The sequence below is a fragment of the Lucilia sericata genome, unplaced genomic scaffold (genome assembly GCF_015586225.1).
Source record: "Lucilia sericata isolate MDLA Ls3-8-SP2 unplaced genomic scaffold, ASM1558622v1 Contig002071F_arrow, whole genome shotgun sequence".
Taxonomy (NCBI): Eukaryota; Metazoa; Arthropoda; class Insecta; order Diptera; family Calliphoridae; genus Lucilia; species Lucilia sericata.
Window position 1 is genome coordinate 15842 of NW_023995924.1, and position 19768 is coordinate 35609.

Below are 19768 nucleotides of genomic sequence, written 5' to 3' on the forward strand. Positions count from 1 at the left end.
CTGTATCCGTTTGTTTAATTTTCTTAATAAAATAATTTATAAATTTACTTAAAATATGTTAAAAGCAGATTAATATCTTTTCTTTAGTTTAGTGTTGAACCCAAACTTTTTTTTGAAAGATAATATCTTTTAACTTACAATCCTTTCATTTGCTATAATGTTAAAGAGATTTTCTAGTTATGATTATATGATGTTTGCAATATGTTTGAATTACTTTTTTGAATGCTAAACAAAAGTGAGAAAAATTTAATTTTCCGAAAAGCCTTTTGTGTTAAACAGACAAAAAAAAGTATCCTTTTTGCCAGCCACACAACACTCTCTCTCTCTGTAAACTCATTTCACAGCATCACACCCTTTTTGGTGTGATGGGCCGACAAATAAGCGGAGTGTGTGAAAATGATTTTGATTTTGTTGCATGTCTGCTATGTTAGCTGGCTACCACTTCTAACTGGTACTTTGTATTGCTTTTGAGATTTTGTTATCAAGATTTTTCTTGCTTTTTGGTTGCAATTTGTGTCAATCTCTCTCATCACATCTAGGTTTTACTGTTTCGTTTGTATTTTTGTTTCAATTTTCCTAAAATCTGTTTGTTACAATTCAAATGGAGATTTTTTGTAATTGATAATATTGTGGATTTTTAATTCCATTTCAATCCTTACATTCATTTTATATACATACATATGTATATAGGTGGGATTTTTTGTCACCCAGTAAAAGATTTTCAAAAACTGATAAGTTTTTAGCTTTAGCATCTGCCTTTCATTCAAAGCAGTTTCATCAATTTTTTGTAACACATACTTTAGTTAATGAAATGTTTTTTTTTTTCTTGTTAAATATCATTAACAAATTAAACTATGCTTCTAAAAACTCACCCTTAAGCAGGTGTTAGTTTTTAATCATATATTCATTATCACACGTTTTTTTTTTCTTCTATTACTTTATTACTATTCCTTTCAATTTCCCACAATTTGCTTAATGTTTTCTTAAGTTAATTAATTTTCAATTTCCTTAACATGTCTGCATTTTGGTTTTCTATTCTAATTCATTAAATTAAGACTGACTGATGCTGTCATTTAAATGGAAGTGTTTTCCTGTTGAAGTTAAAGCTTTTTAAAATTTCAAGTTAAACTTAAACTTAAAGTTTGTGTTTGAGTTTGATTTTTTTATAAAAGGCGGCAATTAAAAGGCGCTTGGACAACTTGTTTCTTTGTGGTAAAATAAATTGTCATTGCTAACCCAGCAAACAATTTAAAACCTCAAAATATTTTGAAAACTTTTAACAAATTTTCAATTATTTTTTGTTTTAACAGTTAAATGCCTGTACATTTATTCAAATTTTTTAAAATTAAAACTTAAACTTGTCAAAACCAAGTTTACTTAAACTCGAGTTTAAGCTTAAAAGTTAAGTTTAAGCCTAGCAACTAAAAGTTTTATATAATAAAACCTTAAAACCAAATAAAACAAACATTAAACTTTATTTCTTAAAAAGTTTTTAAACATTTTCGTTTAAATTTGTTTACGGGTTTTAACAATTTGGCATTTCCTTTATGATCACAGGGGGCTATTTGAATTGAATCTCACTTGTTTTTAAAATGACGTTGTCAGTTTTGAATAGTAAACACCGCAAATTGTATAAGACTTGGAGCAGGCTATAATGGCCATGATGAAACTTTGCAAATGGCCAGCATAAAACAAAAACAATAAGCTAAGCTAGCTAGCAAGAGAGAGAGTGAAGGGCGGTCTATACACACATGACTGTTGATTGTCGCTGTCAAACGCTTTTAAAACGCCAAACTTCAATGTTTTAAACAAACTTGCTTAGAGAATTGTCAGAGTGGCCTTTTGTTTTAATACCAAACAAAGAAAGAAATCGCAAAAAAAAAAACAAAAAAACCAAATACTCTCAATTCCATTTACAATTTATGACCAGGGCAAAGAGTTTTTTTGTGGTAAGGTAGCTTACAAACGAAAGCTTAAACAAAATAGGGTACAGAATGTTGTTTTTTTTTTTTTGTTAAACTCCTTAATTGCTTAAGTTTTTTTACTTAGTTACTTAAAGGCGGCTTTTAAGCTTTGATGTGTCATTTCAAAACTTTGATTGTTTTAAACATTTATAGCTAAAAAAAAAGCTTTTATGGTATTTAGAAAAAAGTATAAGGAAAAGGTATTTTTTTATTATGCAAATCTTGTTTAAAGTATTTTAATTAGCTTCAAAAACTTCCCATAACAAATTATTACCTATTGCGCTTACATTTGTTTCTACTTTAAGCTTTAATTAAGACTTTCAACACTCTACCACGCACTTTTTTTTGTTATAAAATTATAATGTGCAGATTTCTTGTAGATTTTATGCTTTATCAAAAGCAATTTGTTAATACAAAACCTATAATTTGGAGAACTACTGACAATTGTAGCAATTTCACATGAACTTTTTCTCTTCCTTGTGCTTTTTTGTTTATAGGCCTAAATTATGTTTGTGGATTTGTTGTTATATATAGTTTACTGTTAACTTAACTTTTTTTTTATTCTTGGTCTTAACTCTTAATACTCATCAATAATAATTTTCTTGCAATCTTAGTTTTTTTTCATTGTTTCTTATTTCAACTCTGTATAAAGTTGATGTTCATCATTATGAACATCATCATCATCACCTGCAGTCAAGTAGAGAGTGTTTGTGGCAAGCAGTCTTAACACCACATACGTTTCTTTAACAATTTCTTTTATCCATTGGACTAGCATGAAGTATCATTTGGTCTGGACTTTGTTGTTGTTGGTTGCATTTCAGTCATATAGCATTAAGCTTTGTCGATGCATCATCATCATCATCGTAATAATATCTATAATCAGCAACACGTACATATAATATTGTCTAAACCACTGTTATTAGTATAATCAAATGGGTATTATCTTAGCAGCCAGATCGAACTTGTTACTTATTTGTGGTCTTGTGGTCGCTGCAATATCAGTAGTAATTTTAGTATTAGTTGTAGTAGTCATCGTCAGTCCTGGCAGTCACTCAGTTGATTTAAGTTTAATATTAATATTGATTATGTTGCTTGCTAGGCGCAACTTTTAAACAAATGTCCCTCCTTTTCCCCCCTCTTTAGTCTTTTTGTAAAACTGTTCTAAAAGATTATCTTGTAACTTGTAAGCCACTGTTTAGGGAGAGTTTTGTTGTTGTTGCTGCTGTGGGGTTGCCTAACATGTGTCATTATCTCAAGTAATCCATCTTTTTAGGTTTTGCTGTTTTGTTTTTGTATCTTTTGATCCTTCAAATGATTGTTTCTTTTTTTGGTTACTAAAGGCGATTTTTTGAAAATTTATTTTAATTATTTTGTTTTTCAAATAAAAAAACAATGTTTAAAATAATCATAAAATATGTTAACATTTATAATGTTAAAAAAAGTTTAATATAAAAATTACTTTGAAATTATATTAATAATTTTAAAAATATGTTTAACCAAAAAAACTAAACCAAACTGCACCCATTAAAGTAATAAAACAGGGGAAGGACAAGTTTAAATGGACAAAACAAGAATTTTGTTTAAGCAACATGTTGTTAACAAAATCTATATATAAACATTGTTTATAAATAATTACAAACATAAACAAAAAAATTTTGCTTTAGCAACATGCTGTTAACAAAATGTATATAAACATTAACAAATTTGTTTTAGCAACATGTTGTTAACAAAATGTGTATAAACATTGTTTATAAAGATTTACAAATTTGTTTTGGCAACATGTTGTTAACTACATGTTAATAAGCATTATTTATAAACATTTACAAAAATGTTGGTTTAGCAACATGTTGTTAACAAAATGTATATAAACATTGTTTATAAACATTGACAAACATGTTAACAAAATGTATATAGAAATAGTTTATGAACAATTACAAACATAAACAAAATGTTTATAAACATTGTTTATAAACATTTATAAACATAAACTTTTCCATTTTCTTTAAATCAAATGTTAAAAGATTTCATGTTTAGTTTTAAAAGATCTGAAATGTAATGTTTATAATAATTTTTAAATTAATGTAAAATTACACATCCTTTAAGTTGGGCCACCCCTGTTTTAACTAACTCACTTACGGCTAACTCACCAAATCAAAGGGGGGGGGGGAGTAATAAAATGTTTATAACTTTAATCCACATACAATTCATAACACAAACAACGGTTTATCCAAACAACAATGCATGTGATCATGCAAATCTTTAAGAACGAACAGCTGCTGCTGTGGTGGTGGTGGTGGTTTTATTGCTGCTGCTGTTGCTTGTTTTACTAAACTGTAAGAAGTCTTGTTGGTTGCAAGAAACAAACAGCCACTGCTGCCCAGCAAACTAAACCAAAAATTGTTTTGGTCTTTGGGATTTAAATAAAAATAAAATTGTTGGATGCTTTAAGCAGTTTTAATGCAGCGAGATTTAAATGCACATAAATCTCACTTGGTGTCCGCCAAATTATAGTTTTCAAAACATTAGCTTTTACACTTTGTAATACACACAAAACAAAAAACAAAAGAAAAAAAACACTTCGAACGCCACACAAGGACACAAAAGGAACACTCGCTAGCGCTCAGTAAAGTGCGGTAAAAGCTCTATAGTAATCCATTGCTACGTTTGTAGTATACGTGTTATGATCAATGTGTTATGATCATTTATATGATCATCGATCGATCGATAGCTGACTGCTGTATGATGATCGATCTTTTTTGTCTTGCAGGTTTAAACAGAATGTACAAAAGCAAAAAGGTTTTTTTTTTTAAACGCGCGATTGTTTATGATACAAATTAAACAATTTATGACGACAACTGAAAATGCTCTGTGCAACAACAACAACAACAAAAAACAGAAAACTTATGTAATACACTCTACTCTATAAAGCAGAAGAAATAAACATAAAGCACTACCGCTTAAATATAGAATTTGCAAACGAAAAAAAAAACAAGCTTAAAGCGTTAAACAGTTGTGTTTAATCTGTGTGGCAGTAATTCAATTTTTTTTTTTCTTGCCAGCAATTGTTGTATGCAACTAAATAAAAACTAGTGCTTTGCTCTGTTTTGAATTTTGTGCGTTCGTTAGCTATAAATTTTAATTTCACACTCTGTTTTATGTTTTATGATCTTTCTCTACTGCCCCATACAACTCCTTTAAGTGTATGGAGTTTGTTCTTTGTTTTTTTGAGATTTTTATATAAAAAAAATGATCATTTATTATAAATCGTTATCGCTTCTGGTCTCAATCGCATGCAGAAATATATGTTTGTACAACTTTTGGCCTTCTTTTTTTATTTGGTTATATCTGTATCTTAAATATTTTTGCAATACAATGCTGCTGCTGCTGTTATTGTTGTTTTTGTAATTGATTTAATGCAGCATTATATCGCACCTTTTCAAGAGATTTATTTACTCATCTTTTCTTTTTTGTTCTTTTTTTTATATTTTTAGCCTCCCGTATGCCATCCTCACATACATCACCGCAAATGTGTCGGCCTCACTTTCATACGCCCCTGAGTTCATGGCTTACCAGCGAACATAAATCATTTGCACCCGCCAGCCCTTGGGGCAGTCCGTTTGCCTGTCCCCAGGAACCACAGGTCGATCATAAATTGAGTCAGGTGGGTCAATCACATCAGACAACAACGATGGGTCAACATTCATTTCCATTCCCGCCCACACCGCCAAAGGATTCAACGCCCGACTCAGTACAAACCGGTCCCTCGGAATATCAGGTGAGTTTTTATGGTTCACACTATGTTTGTTTAAAATGAAAGCTCTTTTGTAAAGAAAGCTTTATAAGAAAATAACTTTTTCATAATTACTCTTCAATTTTTATAAAAGTTTTATAAAACGTGCGTTTTAAAAGCTTTATAACGTAAGCTTTTGGAAAGTTTTATAAAATAAGCTTTTGCAAAGCTTTTTCCTTAATATAAAATACACTTTACTGATCACAAATTTTCTTTGCCTCTCCAATATTGCTTTCTTTCTAGGCTGTGGTAAATGCTTTTATGCATCAAGCTCAAGCGACGGGTTCCACCTCCCTGCCCGATACAAGCTGTGCCCTCGACATTAAGCCCACCATACAAAATGGCTCTACCTCCTCCACACACAATGGCAGTGGCCAGTCCTCTGTGCCCAAACAAAGAGAAGGTACTAATCAAACGTCAAACAGTAATAGTAACAACAACAGTAATAACAATAATAGTACAACAAATAGTAATAATACGAATAATCAACATAGTAATCAGACACACAACAACAACAATAGTAATAACCAATCATCGACATCAGGTTCTAGATCCGCCAATAATACAAATACACAAAATGTCCAATCTGCCGCCAACCAAAATAACAATACCTCCTCCCTACACAACAACAACAACAATACAAACACCAACGCCCTACTGAACAGTTCTAGTGCGGCGGGCCTCTTCGATAGTAGCGGCCAAACGCACTATGGCAATCTAGGCCAATCTAGCGGTTTGGGTTTGAGTAATGGTGTTGCTGGCAACACATCCGCCAATAGTTATGATGGTTCTTATGCCTCGTATGCGGCGCATCATCATGCGGCCGCCCAACATCAAGCGGCCGCTGCAGCAGCCGCTGGCATGTTTCAAAGTCCTTCAATGGCAGCGGCGGCTGCTGTCAGACATCATCATCACCATCATCATCATGGTCATCATTCGATGTCGGCGTCTAGTGTGGGTTCATCGGGTGGTATGTCGAGTAGTGTGGTTGGTGTTGGCGGTGGCGGCAGTCACGGCATGTCCGGCAGTTTAAGTGGTAATGGCAGTAATAACGGTTCCAATCTAGATGTTAAACCGGCTCGTACTAAACCTCGGACTAGCGCTGGTAAGCAAGACAAAACTTTCATACAACAAAAAAAAAAAAATAACACACACTCACACACACACACTCTTGTGTTGGCATTTTGAATTTGTTTTAAACAAATTCTAAATGTGGCAAAAATGTTGTGGGTGATTAAGAAAAAAAAAACATTTTAATTTTTTACTAACACTTTTTTTATATAATTTAGTTTAAGTTTAATTATTTATATTGTTTCAATTTAAGTTAAGTTTTCTTTTTTAAAGATTTTTTTGCATTTTTTTTTTAATTTTGTGCTTTTTTATGGTTTTGTTTTAATTCTTTGTTGTTGTTTTAATATTGTGTGTGAGATTTTTTCTTAACTATGTGTTTGGGAATATTGCGTTTGGTATTTTGCCTTCATTATACTTGACATGTTCGCAGTTTATTTTATTTTATTAAGTATGTTTTTTTATTAAAATTTCTGTACACACTTTTTGTGAACAAAGTTCAGTAAAAAGGCTGGTATATTAAAAACACTCCAAAAGTTTGCTAGTTGCACTTAAGAAGTCTCCAATTAATAAAGCCTTTTTTTGTAGCTTATAAACAATTCGTTGTCAGCCTTGTTTGGCTTATTAAAAGTACTTTTTTTGTATCTTAAGCCTAAGTAGGTACTCGTGAAATATAAAAGTGTAAGCAAAAATCAACCTAAATACAATAATAAAAAAAAGTTTTATATACAATGACAAGCACTTGAACATGTACAAAAACTTTTAACAACAAACAGCAAAGAAATAAAACAACAACAACAACAAAAAACCTACAACTCCATGCATTGTTTAGCAAGTGATTATACGTTGTTGGCGTGTGAACTTGGAAGGCCTGCCTGCCTGCCAGCCAGTCAGCCATCCAGCATGTACATTGTAAATACGCAGTGACAATAAACCTTTTTTTTACACGATATTATTAAAATGTACTCGAGAATATAGTATTTTGCATTCCGTTACTCCTTTTACCCTTAAAAAACAGAGTAGCAAGTGAGGGAATTGAAACAAAAATTTAATACTCATCATCAAAATCGCATAATTGTGGGTTAGTTTAATATATGAGTTTGTGTGTCTGTCTATCCCACTGCCTGTAGTGTTTTTTTCCTATTGTCATCATCATCATCATCTTTACATGGTTGCGTTTGTTAATTACATTTTCATTATGAATGTGACACAATAAGAGCGTTGTATATTATAGGTATATGTCTGTCTGTCCGTCTGTTTCTTTGTCAATCTCATAAAGTCAGTTACCCTATAGTTTTCTGTTTTTTTATTTGTAATATCCCTCTTACTTTGTTAAAGTTTGTGGTAATTTTTATTTTTCCTACAGCTTTCAAGTGTATGCAATTTTTTTCTGTTTTTTTTAGTATTTTTGGTTCATAACATTTGCAATTTTTATTTAGTTGCAAGTTCCTCATTTAGTTTGTGTTGAGTTCAGACTGATAAATTTAAAGCAAGTTATAAGAAAAAAAAAATTATGTGTAGCTTTGGATGAAAAATGCGCGGAAGTGCCTTGTGCAGTTTGTTTTGTCGTCGTTGTTGTAGATTGCGGCCGCGTACAACACCTGCTACAAGCCGGTTTTAAATATTCTATTTCTTTTAGTTTGTCTTACCTTAATAGTAGCAGTTAATGTTAAATTATACACTCTCAGTTAAGTTTTATGTTACTAGTTTGTGGTTGTATTAAAATTTTTTTGAAATAAAAAAAAGAAAAAAAAATTAAACAAATTTGGGGGAAAATCTATTTATAAATAACTAAAGGTTTAGGGATAACTATAAAAAAAATTTTAAGAGATATTCCCAATTTGGGCTGAATTCATAAAACTCTTTTTAAATTCAATTCCATAAATTTAAAGAAAATTTTAAAAAATCTCTAAAAATGCAACATTTTAATGTTTAAACTCTTAAAAATGTTCTTGTTTCTAAACTACAAACTTTTTATCATTCATTTTTGAAAAAATCAATAATTTTTTTATTTCCGCCAAAAAAAGTTTCTTAAATTTTGTTTAAAATTACAAAATTTCCCCAAAGTTACCTTAAAAATCACATAATTACCTCTTGGTTTGCTTAAATTAGTTCGATTTTTAACGGTTATTCCAAAAAGCTAACAATTGTTTACTCTCTCTTGCTTTATTGTTGTTTGCTCTCAAAAAGTTGCTTTCTTAAGTCTTTATTTTTAACCTTTTGCATAGACAAGTTCTTATCTTAAGTCTTTTGTTTTAATAGTAGCTCCTACTCTCTTTTCTCTCTACCTCTCTCTCTTGCTTTATTGTTGTTTGCTCTCAAAAGGTTGCATTCTTAAATCTTTATTTCGAAGCAAGTTCTTATCTTAAGTCTTTTGTTTTTATAGTAGCTCCTACTTTCTTATCTCTCTACTTCTCTCATTTGCTTTATTGTTGTTTGCTCTCGAAAGGTTGCTTTCTTAAGTCTTTGTTTTTAACCTTTTGCCTAAACAAGTTCTTATCTTAAGTCTTTTGTTTTAATAGTAGCTTCTGCTCTCTTTTCTCCTTACCTCTCTCTTTTGCTTTATTGTTGTTTGCTCCTATAATGCTGCTTTCCTATGTCTCATTGTTTAACTTTTGCCTAAACAAGTTCTTATCTTAAGTCTTTTGTTTTAATAGTAGCTCATATTCTCTTTTCTCTCTACCTCTCTTCTCTCTCTCTTGCTTTATTGTTGTTTGCTCCCCTTATGTTGCTTTCTTAAGTCTTTATTTTTAAACTTTTGCCTAAACAAGTTCTTGTCTTAAGTCTTTTGTTTTAAATTTTAAATTAAAGATTATTCTTCCTTTGCTCTTTCCCTCTTTCCCTCTCTCACTAATGCTTTATTGTTGTTTGCTTTCATAATATTACTGGCTTGAGACTTTTTATATAAACAAGTTCTTATCTTAAGTCTTTCGTTTTAGTAGTAGCTCTTGCTTCCCAATTTGTTTATATAATCTCCAAAACGGTTACACTCTCTTCTAACATTGTTGATTGCCAATGTAGCTTTCTTATAACTTTTTTGTTAAACTTTAGTTTTAAGCAAAACAAACAGGTTTTTCGCTTAAGTCTTTTGTTTTTTAAAGCACATTTTTTTAAATTTTGCTTAATTTTTTAAATAATTTCTTTAAAATTTTTTAAAAATTATTATAAAAATAATAAAATCTAGTAAATTGTCTTTATTAGCACCCTTAAATGTTGTCCAGCACTAAATATTTCAAACTCAATTCTTTTTATAAAACTCTTTATTTTAATGTTTTATTTTTTTTAAATTTTAGTTTGTTTTGAGGGCGTAAGAACACATGTTAGTTTGTGTGTCAGATTTTTTATGACCAAACAAAAAAAAAAGCTTTATAAAACCATATGTGTTTTTTTATCGCTGGTTGCTTTACTTATGTTTCAACATTTATAAACAAAAAAACGACACAATTGTTTCTTTTACTTAAAAGCAAACAATACAATTTTCTTTTAACTTTAAAATTGATTGGCTTTATTTGTTGTTTAACTCTTCTTCCTGTTCAATCTTTCTGGGGCCAAGAAGAAAAAAAAAGCTTTTTTTTTATTATGTGTCAGGTGAAAAGGAACAAAATATATAAAAATTCTTAACAATAAGACATATCATTGTATAAATACCTCCTATGTTTTGGCAAACCAAACCAAACCAACCAGCCAGCCAGCCAGTCAGTCTGTTTTTAATGTAACTTAAGCTTGATATTAAGGCCTCTTACACATACTCATTTAAACATATATACATACATATGTACCTACTTCTTCTATACAATATTGCGCGCTGTCATGAATGGAGTTTAAGTAATTGATATGGGTGAACAACGCTTATTTTCGTCATTCCAAAAAAAAAAACAAAATCTGTTAACCATTGTTTAAACTAAAAATTTTATGCCACTGTTAAAAAACTCTTAAACCCTGGTGGTTTGACAGTTAAAAACAGTAGACTTTTTTTTTGATCCCCAACAAAATCAATTCTTGTGCTTTAAAAGAAAAAGGACTTTATGTTTAAAGGCGCTAGCAATTTTATAAGAATGTTTAAATGTGTTTTTGTTTTAAATTGGTGAAATTTTAAAAGTTTTTTTATTATTATTATTTAACAAAACAAAAAGCATGTTTTTGGTTTTTTATTTATAAATTTTTTTTTATAATTTTTTTCTAGTTTTATACCATTTTCTGTTAATTTCCTTAACAAACAAATTTGTTTTTTTATTAAACTATTTATATATTTACTCACTCACATCAATGTGTCTGTTGTTTTGTCTTGTTCACCAGCTAAAACTAAAATAAAAATTATAAAAAAAAAACTTTTTTATAAAAAACCAAAATACCAAGTACTTACTATTACTATTTGTATAACTTTTTTTCTAATAAGTATTAAAACCAAACTTATTTAATTACCATATAATAACTAAACTAACTTGTCTTACACTATTTAAGCACTTGCTGTTCTTTTACTCATCTATACACACACACACAATTTAAACCAAAACTATTACTTAAACAAAACAGTAAAATATTATTTTTAGTGTTTTTGTTTTTATTAACTCAAAATTAGCTGGAATATGTCACATCTTTTAAGACATTTTATAAATTGTTCCACAACAATGTTACCTAAAGACGCCTTACCAAAAAATTCAAGACATATTTTGTTGTTGCTGTTTAATGTTTAATTCCTAAAAACCAATGTCATACCGAGTTTAAGACTAGATCACTGCAGTGTGTAGACAGACACACGCAGCATCTTTACAACAAAAAAAAAAAACACACACATAATCAGTTGAAAATAAAAAAAAAACTATCAACAGCTACAACTATGAAAAAAATGTGCATAAAATTCCTAGAAAAACTAAATGTCTATAAAATAAAATAAAAAAATAAAACAAAATTGTATATAACCTTATAGCCAAGACCTTACCCAAGACTTAACTTACATGCATTTTTTTTAAAGAAACCTATAAGAAAAAAAAAACTAAAACACTATAAAGGAGATACTAACCTTTTTATTTTGTGTTACAGCAGACAGTTACTAAAAAAAACCTTAAAAACTACAGTTAGATATAAACACTAAATCATAAAGATCTGACATACAGCAGAGAAACAAAAAAAAAAGAAAAAAAAACCTGCTACACTATGTGAAACAAATGGACGGACAGACAGACTTACAGAATCTCATACTCACGTAATCTACGACTGTCTGTAAACTGTTAGTTAGTTTAGTGTTTTTTTTTTTTTTTTTTTTTTTTTTTCTTAACCATAATAATCATAAAATATATAAAAATGTACAGAAACAATAAACCCACAAGTTGAGAACTGTCACCATATGTACAAAATATATGATACATGGCCTTAAACGCAACACCAACAACAACAACTACCTTAACATAAATTTTTATAGTTTTTTTTTTGTCTTGTTTCAAAACCCGGCCTTAATACAATTATTAAGGATTTGATGGACAAAAAAAAAAACAAAGTAAAACAAATTGAAATCACAACATCAGTTTTAATGATCATGAAATGTTAATGTTGTTTTTCCAACAAAAATCATTTGATAATAATTAAACAATTTTTAACAGTTATTTAAAGTAATTAAAACATTAAGTGGTACCAAAAATGTCAAGCTTTTTCTTGCATTCCTAATCAAGATAAATTTGTAGAAAAAAGCTTTGTTAGGCTTTTCTTTAAAAGTTTCTTTAACAAAAAGTGCTTTCACAAACAACTTCTTTAACAAAATCCTTCATTAGCAAACAATATATTGGAGATTTTTTTATAAAAAGAGCTTTGAATTAAAAGCTTTTTCATAAATAATTTCTTTAATAAAGCGATTTTTCAATAGAAAGCTTTTACACTAAAGAGTTTTTAACAAGCGTGGAAAAAGTATTTTTTTAACAGAAAGCTTTATCAGAAAAGCCTTTTTCTAACTAACAACATTTTCTTAAAACGAACAGTAAGCTATTGAGCAAAACATATGTATTTATCATATAAAGCTTTGATTAACAACAGGATGTTTATTTTTCAACAAGTTAATTATAAAAAGTTTTTATTTATAAAATCTTTGTCATAAAGAGCTTTTATTAACAAAAAGCTTTATCATAAAGAGCTTTTATTAAAAAAGCTTTATCATAAAAAGCTTTTATTAACAAAAAGCTTTACATAAAGAGCTTTTATTAACAAAAAGCTTTATTATAAAGAGCTTTTATTAACAATAAGCTTTGTCATAAAGAGCTTTTATTAACAAAAAGCTTTATCATAAAGTGCTTTTATTAACAAAAATCTTTATCATTATAGCTTTACCATAAAACTTTTCAAAAAAGGGTTATCATAAAAAGCTTTATTTACAAAAAGCTTTATTACCAATAAATTTTAAAAACATGTTTATCGCAAAAAAGCTTTATCATAAAACTTTTCAGAAAAGGTTTATCATAAAAAGCTTTATTAACAAAAAGCTCTTATTAACTTAAAGCTTTTGTATCAATAGATTTAAAACTAAAAGCTTTTTATAATAAAGTTTAACACAAAAAGCTTTATCATAAAAACTTTTTCAAAAAAGCTTTACAAAAGTTTTACTAAAAACCTATTTTCTTTTAATCTATTAATACCTTTCCATTACTGCTTTTATATCAAGTACCTTCTAAAGGTCAAATGTTTCCAAACAAACCAGCAACCAAGCAACAAGCGTGCTTTAAAATTATACACATAAAAATTCTTGTGGATCACCAAGCATCATCATCATCATTGTCGTCGTCACAAAACATACGCACTCACGTACAAAACTTAACGAGAAAAAAAATACTCTCACAAAATATTACAGGAGACACTAAAAACAAATCCCAAGAACAAAAACAAAACCAACAAAAAAAAAAAAAACAGTATAAAACCTTAACGCACAACTACCAAGTATAAACATCATTAACGCACTGATTTATTAGCCGAGTCTCATTTCATACCAAGAAGTGAGTAAAGAATAACTCGTGATTTTATAACCCAACATCAGAGACAACAAAACGTTTCGATAGTTTAAAGTTTAACAACGAAATAATTTTTTGTTTTAACCAAGCTGGTTTTGTTATATAAAAACCATAAAAACTTTTAAGGGAACAATCTTTTTGTTAGTTTCTAAGGAATTTTATGACAATTTTTTTTTGTTTTTATTGTCTTTGGGATGTTAACAACTTATAAAACAAATAATGTTTTTTGTTGGTAAGAAAAAACTGCTTAATTTGGCAGCCAAACTATATTTACATACCTACTTCAAATAAACAAATTTTTTAAGGAGGGTTTAAATTATTACTTCATAAGTAATCTTTAAAAACATCAACACATGTTAAATTTTACATTAAAAACAAAAATAAAACAAATTATTATTATGTACTTTGTTTTTTAATATAATAACAATAATTTTTTTTCACTTTCGGTTAACACAAACCACCCTTTAAAACTATGAAAACATGACACCCCCCACCTTAGAAAACACGCAGTTTTTAATATTTTATTTACCTTCTAACAAAAAATACTTATTAATTTTGTTGAAAGCTTTATAAAATACCTTTAACAACTCCCTATACATACACACAATTATCATTTAATGTTTTTTTTTTGTTTTTGTTTATAAATAAAAAAGAAACCACATGAATTGTTTTATACTTGTCAAAATGTCATAAAAAGTACTGAAATTAAATGTAAAGTGTATAACCAGGATTGTTCATATAATATCTCTGTTCTGCTGCAAAACCTCCTTTTCCTCCATCTCCTCTTTAACAGGCCTCCCTCTTTGGTTTAATGGCCTTTCTTATGGTTTGTGTAGTTTTTAGTGATTTTTTTTGTTATTTTCCTTATTGTTGTTGTTGTTTTATATGGTGAAAATCATAAAAATTCAAATAGTATCTGTAAAAGTGTACACCACTGTTTTAATGGTCATTAGTCAGCAAAGTTTATGGAGTAAAGGTGAGGGGGGGGGGGGCGTTTAATGTTTGTGTTGAGTGTGTGTCTTACAACATGTAGTAAAAATCAAAATTATATACATATTATAGGGTTGTTGTAACAATAAAATAAACAAGTTTGAATTAAAAATAAAAATTAATAAAAAAAACAAATCTTAACAGTGTGAAGCAAAAAAATATTTTTTTAAATAAGCAAAAACCGAAATTTCTGTTTTTGTTGATATTCAAAAATTTGTCAAAATTTTAGTTTTTAATGAAATTGAAATATTTAAAAACTAAATGGTAGCTTTAAAACTTGGCTATTAGTTATCTAAATTTCACTTGATAGGCTTTATTCTTTAAAATGTTTGAAATATTTGAACAAATCTTGGACAAAATTGTGAAATTTTTTTTATTTCCTCAATTTTATAAAAATTCTTAAAAATGTATTTGTTTAAAAATTTTAAATTTTATAAAATTATATAATAGCTTAAGGCCTTAGCTATCAGATATAAACATTGCAAATTATTTTCTTTAACCTAAACAATTTTAGAAATATTTTTCAAAATTTAAAACAAATTTTCTTTTACTTAATTTTATTTTCAAAAATTTGTCAAAATTACATATTCCTGCCAAATTCAACTATTTTAATATTTTTAGAAAGTTCAAAGCTTCCACTACCATTTACTAAACTTTAGTTATCTTTAACAAATGTATAAATTTATTTTAATAAGTTAATTAAAATATCCAAAACCACAAAATTTCTGTTTTGGCAAAATTTTGTTGATTTTCAAAAATTTGTCAAAATTTTATTTTTAAAAGAAAATGAAATATTTAAAAACTAAATGATAGCTTAAGATCATGGCTATTCGTTATCTAAATTTCACTTGATAGGCTTTAGTCTTAAAATTGTTTGAAATATTTGAACAAACCTCAGAAAAAAAATTTGAATTTTCTTGGATTTATTAAAAATTCTTAAAAATTTATTTTCTGAAAAAAATTTTAATATTATAAATTTATATGAAAGTTTAAGGCCTTAGCTATTAATTATAAAAATTTTAACTTTATTTCTTTAATCTAAAAAATTTTACAAATATTTTTAAAAATTTAAGCCAAAATTTTTTTTTTTTATAATTTCATTTTCAAAAATTTGTCAAAATTAAATTTTTTTAACACATAAAACTATTTTAATATATTTTGAAAGCTCAAAGCTTTTACTATCATTTACTAAACTTTCAGCTTAACTGCATTAATCTTTAATATTTTGCTGAAGTTTAAGTAAGCAAAGAAATTTTAAGAAAAATGATTTATTTTATATGATTTTTAAATATTTTTCAAAATTTTAGTTTTTGCTATAAGTAAAATATTTCTAAATTATATAAAAGCTTAAGTTTTAAGCTTTTGAGTTTAAAAATTTAATAGCGAAATTTGAAAATTTAAACTTTTTAAGAACCTTTAAATAAGAAGATGAATTTTGTTATAATTAAAAATAACTTTATTATATACAAAATGTTTAACTGTTTTTTAATGCATTAAAACAAAAATAAACTTTTTTACTTTGTTGTTTTTGTGTGGAATAAAACACAAAAGTTTTAATTTATTTACTTGAAACAAAAAAATTATTAAAATTTATTATAAATTTACATATAAAGTGTGTACAAATAAAATTTCCTTATTTTATATATTTATAACATTTAAAAAAAATTCTAAAGATTTTTATACCAAGGGGAAGTAAAAGTTAAAAAATGCAACATTTTATTTCCAGAAAAAAACACATTTTTATGCAAGTGGAAAAAGAAAACACACACATACAAAAATGAACCTGTTGTAAAATTAAAAACAGGGAGAAACACATGCAAACAGCCTTATTTAAACCAGGTTAAATGTTTAAAAATGTTATACAAATGTTTGTAGGTGAGCATTTGTTCTTTTGAGTCTTAAGTACCTTAAGAAAAGAACCGGCCACCAAAAACAAAAAAACACAACAAAAATGAAAAAAAATAATTCAAGAACTCAGGGAAGCGGAAATGATGTATACGTTTGCCTTGCACATTTTTTATTATACAGCAGTTTTTTTCAGGTTTTCTGTTTTTGTTTTAAGTCATGTTTTTTTTGGTCTACAACTGTTAATGTCTTTTTACATTTTAATTAAACATTAAGCCTAATGTTTGGTTTAAAAGACACCAAACATTAGAATATTATTTATTAATTTTGAAAACTATTTAAAAAATTTTCCAATGTTTTGCCGAGTAAACTGTTTCTAATTTGTTTTAATGTTTGTGTTTTTGTAAGGGGATAATTAAAAAAAATAATAATAATGAAATTGTTAAAAATATAGTTATGACATTGAAATGTTGTCTATGTGTGTGTGCGTGTTTTAGAAGTTACTAATTGTTTGTTTTTAAGGGAGAGGTTAAACATTTTTGGAAAATCGTTAAACTAGCTTCTCTTTATTTTCGATTTTCTTTATGCATTTTTACGCAACGTTAAGTTTTACTGTAAAAATCTGGAAAATTAGTTAAAGATAAAAAAGGTTTATTACAAAATAATTGTTTGGGTCAATAACAATATACCGGCTAATAACAAAAGGTTTTGGGTTATGAACACTTTTAAATCATTTACTGCACAAAAGGCTGCATTTAAAGCTTTTATAGTTAAGCTGTTAAAGAACCCCCTACTGCCAAAGCAATTAAGCTTTTAAGTAGATCTTTAAGTTAAAAAGAAGTTAGCAAAAATAGCTTTAATTGAAACCTTGTTTGCTTATATTAGTTTAGCTTTTATAGGAAAACTAAAAGCTTTACTGTTTACACAAGTTAAACTTTTAAAGGAGAACTTAAAGCTCTTCTACTTAGTTAAGTTAAGCTTTTAAAAGAAAACTTAGTTGACTCAACGAAATTTTATTGCGAAAGTTTTGGGTTATGACCACCTTTAAAACATTTACTGCAAAAAATCTGCATTTAAAGCTTTTATAGTTAAGCTGTTAAAGAAACCCCTACTGCTAAAATAATTAAGCTTTTAAGTAGATCTTTAAGTTAAAAAGAAGTTAGCAAAAATAGCTTTAATTGAAACCTTGTTTGCTTATATTAGTTAATCTTTTGTAGGAAAACTAAAAGCTTTACTGTTTACACAAGTTAAACTTTTAAAGGAAAACTTTAAGCTTTTCTAGTTAGTTAAGTTAAGCTTTTAAAAGAAAACTTAGTTGGCTCAACGAAATTTTATTGTAAAATAATTGCTTGGGTCAATAATAAAATACCGGTTAATAACAAACGGTTTAGGGTTATGAACTCTTTTAAAACATTTACTGCCAAAAATCAGCATTTAAAGCTTTAATAGTTAAGCTTTTAAGTAGATCTTTAAGTTAAAAAGAAGTTAGCATAAATAGCTTTAAATAAAAAGCTTGTTTGCTTATATTAATTAAGCTTTTGAAGGAAAACTACTGTTTTCACAAGTTAAGTTTTTAAAGGAAAACTTAAAGCTCTACTACTTAGTTAAGTTAAGCTTTTAAAAGAAAACTTAGTGACCTTAATGAAATTTTGTTAATTAGAATTAAAATAGTTTATATTGTTTACCTTAAATTGTAATTATTTTATTATTTTTCTGTTTTTTTTTTCTCTCCCTCTCCTTACAGAAGGCCGTGAGTGTGTAAATTGTGGTGCCACCTCAACGCCTTTATGGCGACGTGATGGTACCGGTCACTATTTGTGCAATGCCTGTGGTTTATATTACAAAATGAATGGTCAAAATCGACCTTTAATTAAGCCAAAACGAAGACTGGTAAGTTTACTTTTAAACACCCTTATTTTTTTAACACAATTAAAGGTAAATAACCCCTAATGAAAATAGAAACAGAAAAGAAATAAGACATAAATTAAACACCTTGCCACATAAATTTGTATTCGAAATAACAAATAATTATAGAGAATTTTATTTAAAAAATTCAATAAAAATTTTAGAATTTTTATGCTTAAAGTAGTAGTGGAAGTTGTCTTTTATCCAAACATTAAAACCACAGCATGACTGGTGCTCAAATGTCATAATATTTCCTAGAAATTATAAAAATTTAAATTTTAAGACAATTGATTACACTAAAACCATAGAGACATTAATAACATGATCATCAAGATAAACATGATTATGAGATGTTTTTTTTATTTTTCTAGAGAATATATTCCACACTTTTGATTTGGTGTTGAGCGTATAAAAATAAACCTAAAGAAAAGATGATATCTGGCTAGAAAACTATGTGTGTTCCTTATTTGTTTTAGTAGGTTTCTTGTTGTTGTTGTTATTTTAATATAAATATGTGGGAATTAATAACAGTGGCGCCTCTTGATAACTATAAAACAATCCAATCATATAAGAACAACAACAACATCAACTGATTATCACATTTACAAATCATCAACTTACAAATGAACAAGAAACTTTACAGTAGATACCATTTATATGATGATGATAACAGCTTCTTGTTAAAACAAACTCTGTGTATGAGTTAAGAGGGAAAGAGAGAAGAGTAAAGACAAAAGACAATTTTTAAAATTCAACATCATCACCTCTTTAATAACAACCCACTAACCAACCTACCTACAGATGATCATCTAAAGATCTAATCTTGTAACTCTGTTTTTGAGCAGCACTCTATGCAACAACAAAAAGTCTTAACAATTTTGACTAAAGAGAAAAACTTAACTGTTTAAGATTTGTTTATGGTTAATTTTGAAAAAAAAATTCTTTTGGTCTATGATCATTAGCATAAATAAAATACTTCATCATGATCACTTTAAGTTAACCACCTTCACTCTTAACAAAATTGTCTAAAAAATAAGAATATACTTTTGGCAACTCAGACTCACTATCCAACCAACCACTAAACCATCGATCGATCGATCGATCTTATATCATTCATACATTCACTCACTCACTGTCTTTTTTGGGGTCGTCGTCATCGTCGCAGTCGTTTTCGTTGTCTATATTATTATATGGTGTGTGTATTTTGATACTTGAAT

General features: G+C 27.8%; 1 protein-coding gene across 3 annotated transcripts in view; it reads left to right on the forward strand.

The window, feature by feature from the left end:
* LOC119613339 (GATA-binding factor C) overlaps positions 1 to 19768 on the forward strand; it is a 61559-nt gene that overhangs the window by 15612 nt on the left and 26179 nt on the right. Inside the window, exons 2-4 of one of the 3 annotated variants that reach the window (XM_037969355.1) lie at positions 5456 to 5739; positions 5998 to 6859; positions 18391 to 18536. In XM_037969355.1, the coding sequence (XP_037825283.1) occupies positions 5456 to 5739; positions 5998 to 6859; positions 18391 to 18536 (1292 nt within the window). The remainder of the gene's footprint in view (positions 1 to 5455; positions 5740 to 5997; positions 6860 to 18390; positions 18537 to 19768) is intronic. The other 2 variants (XM_037969356.1, XM_037969357.1) reach the window with 2 other exon arrangements.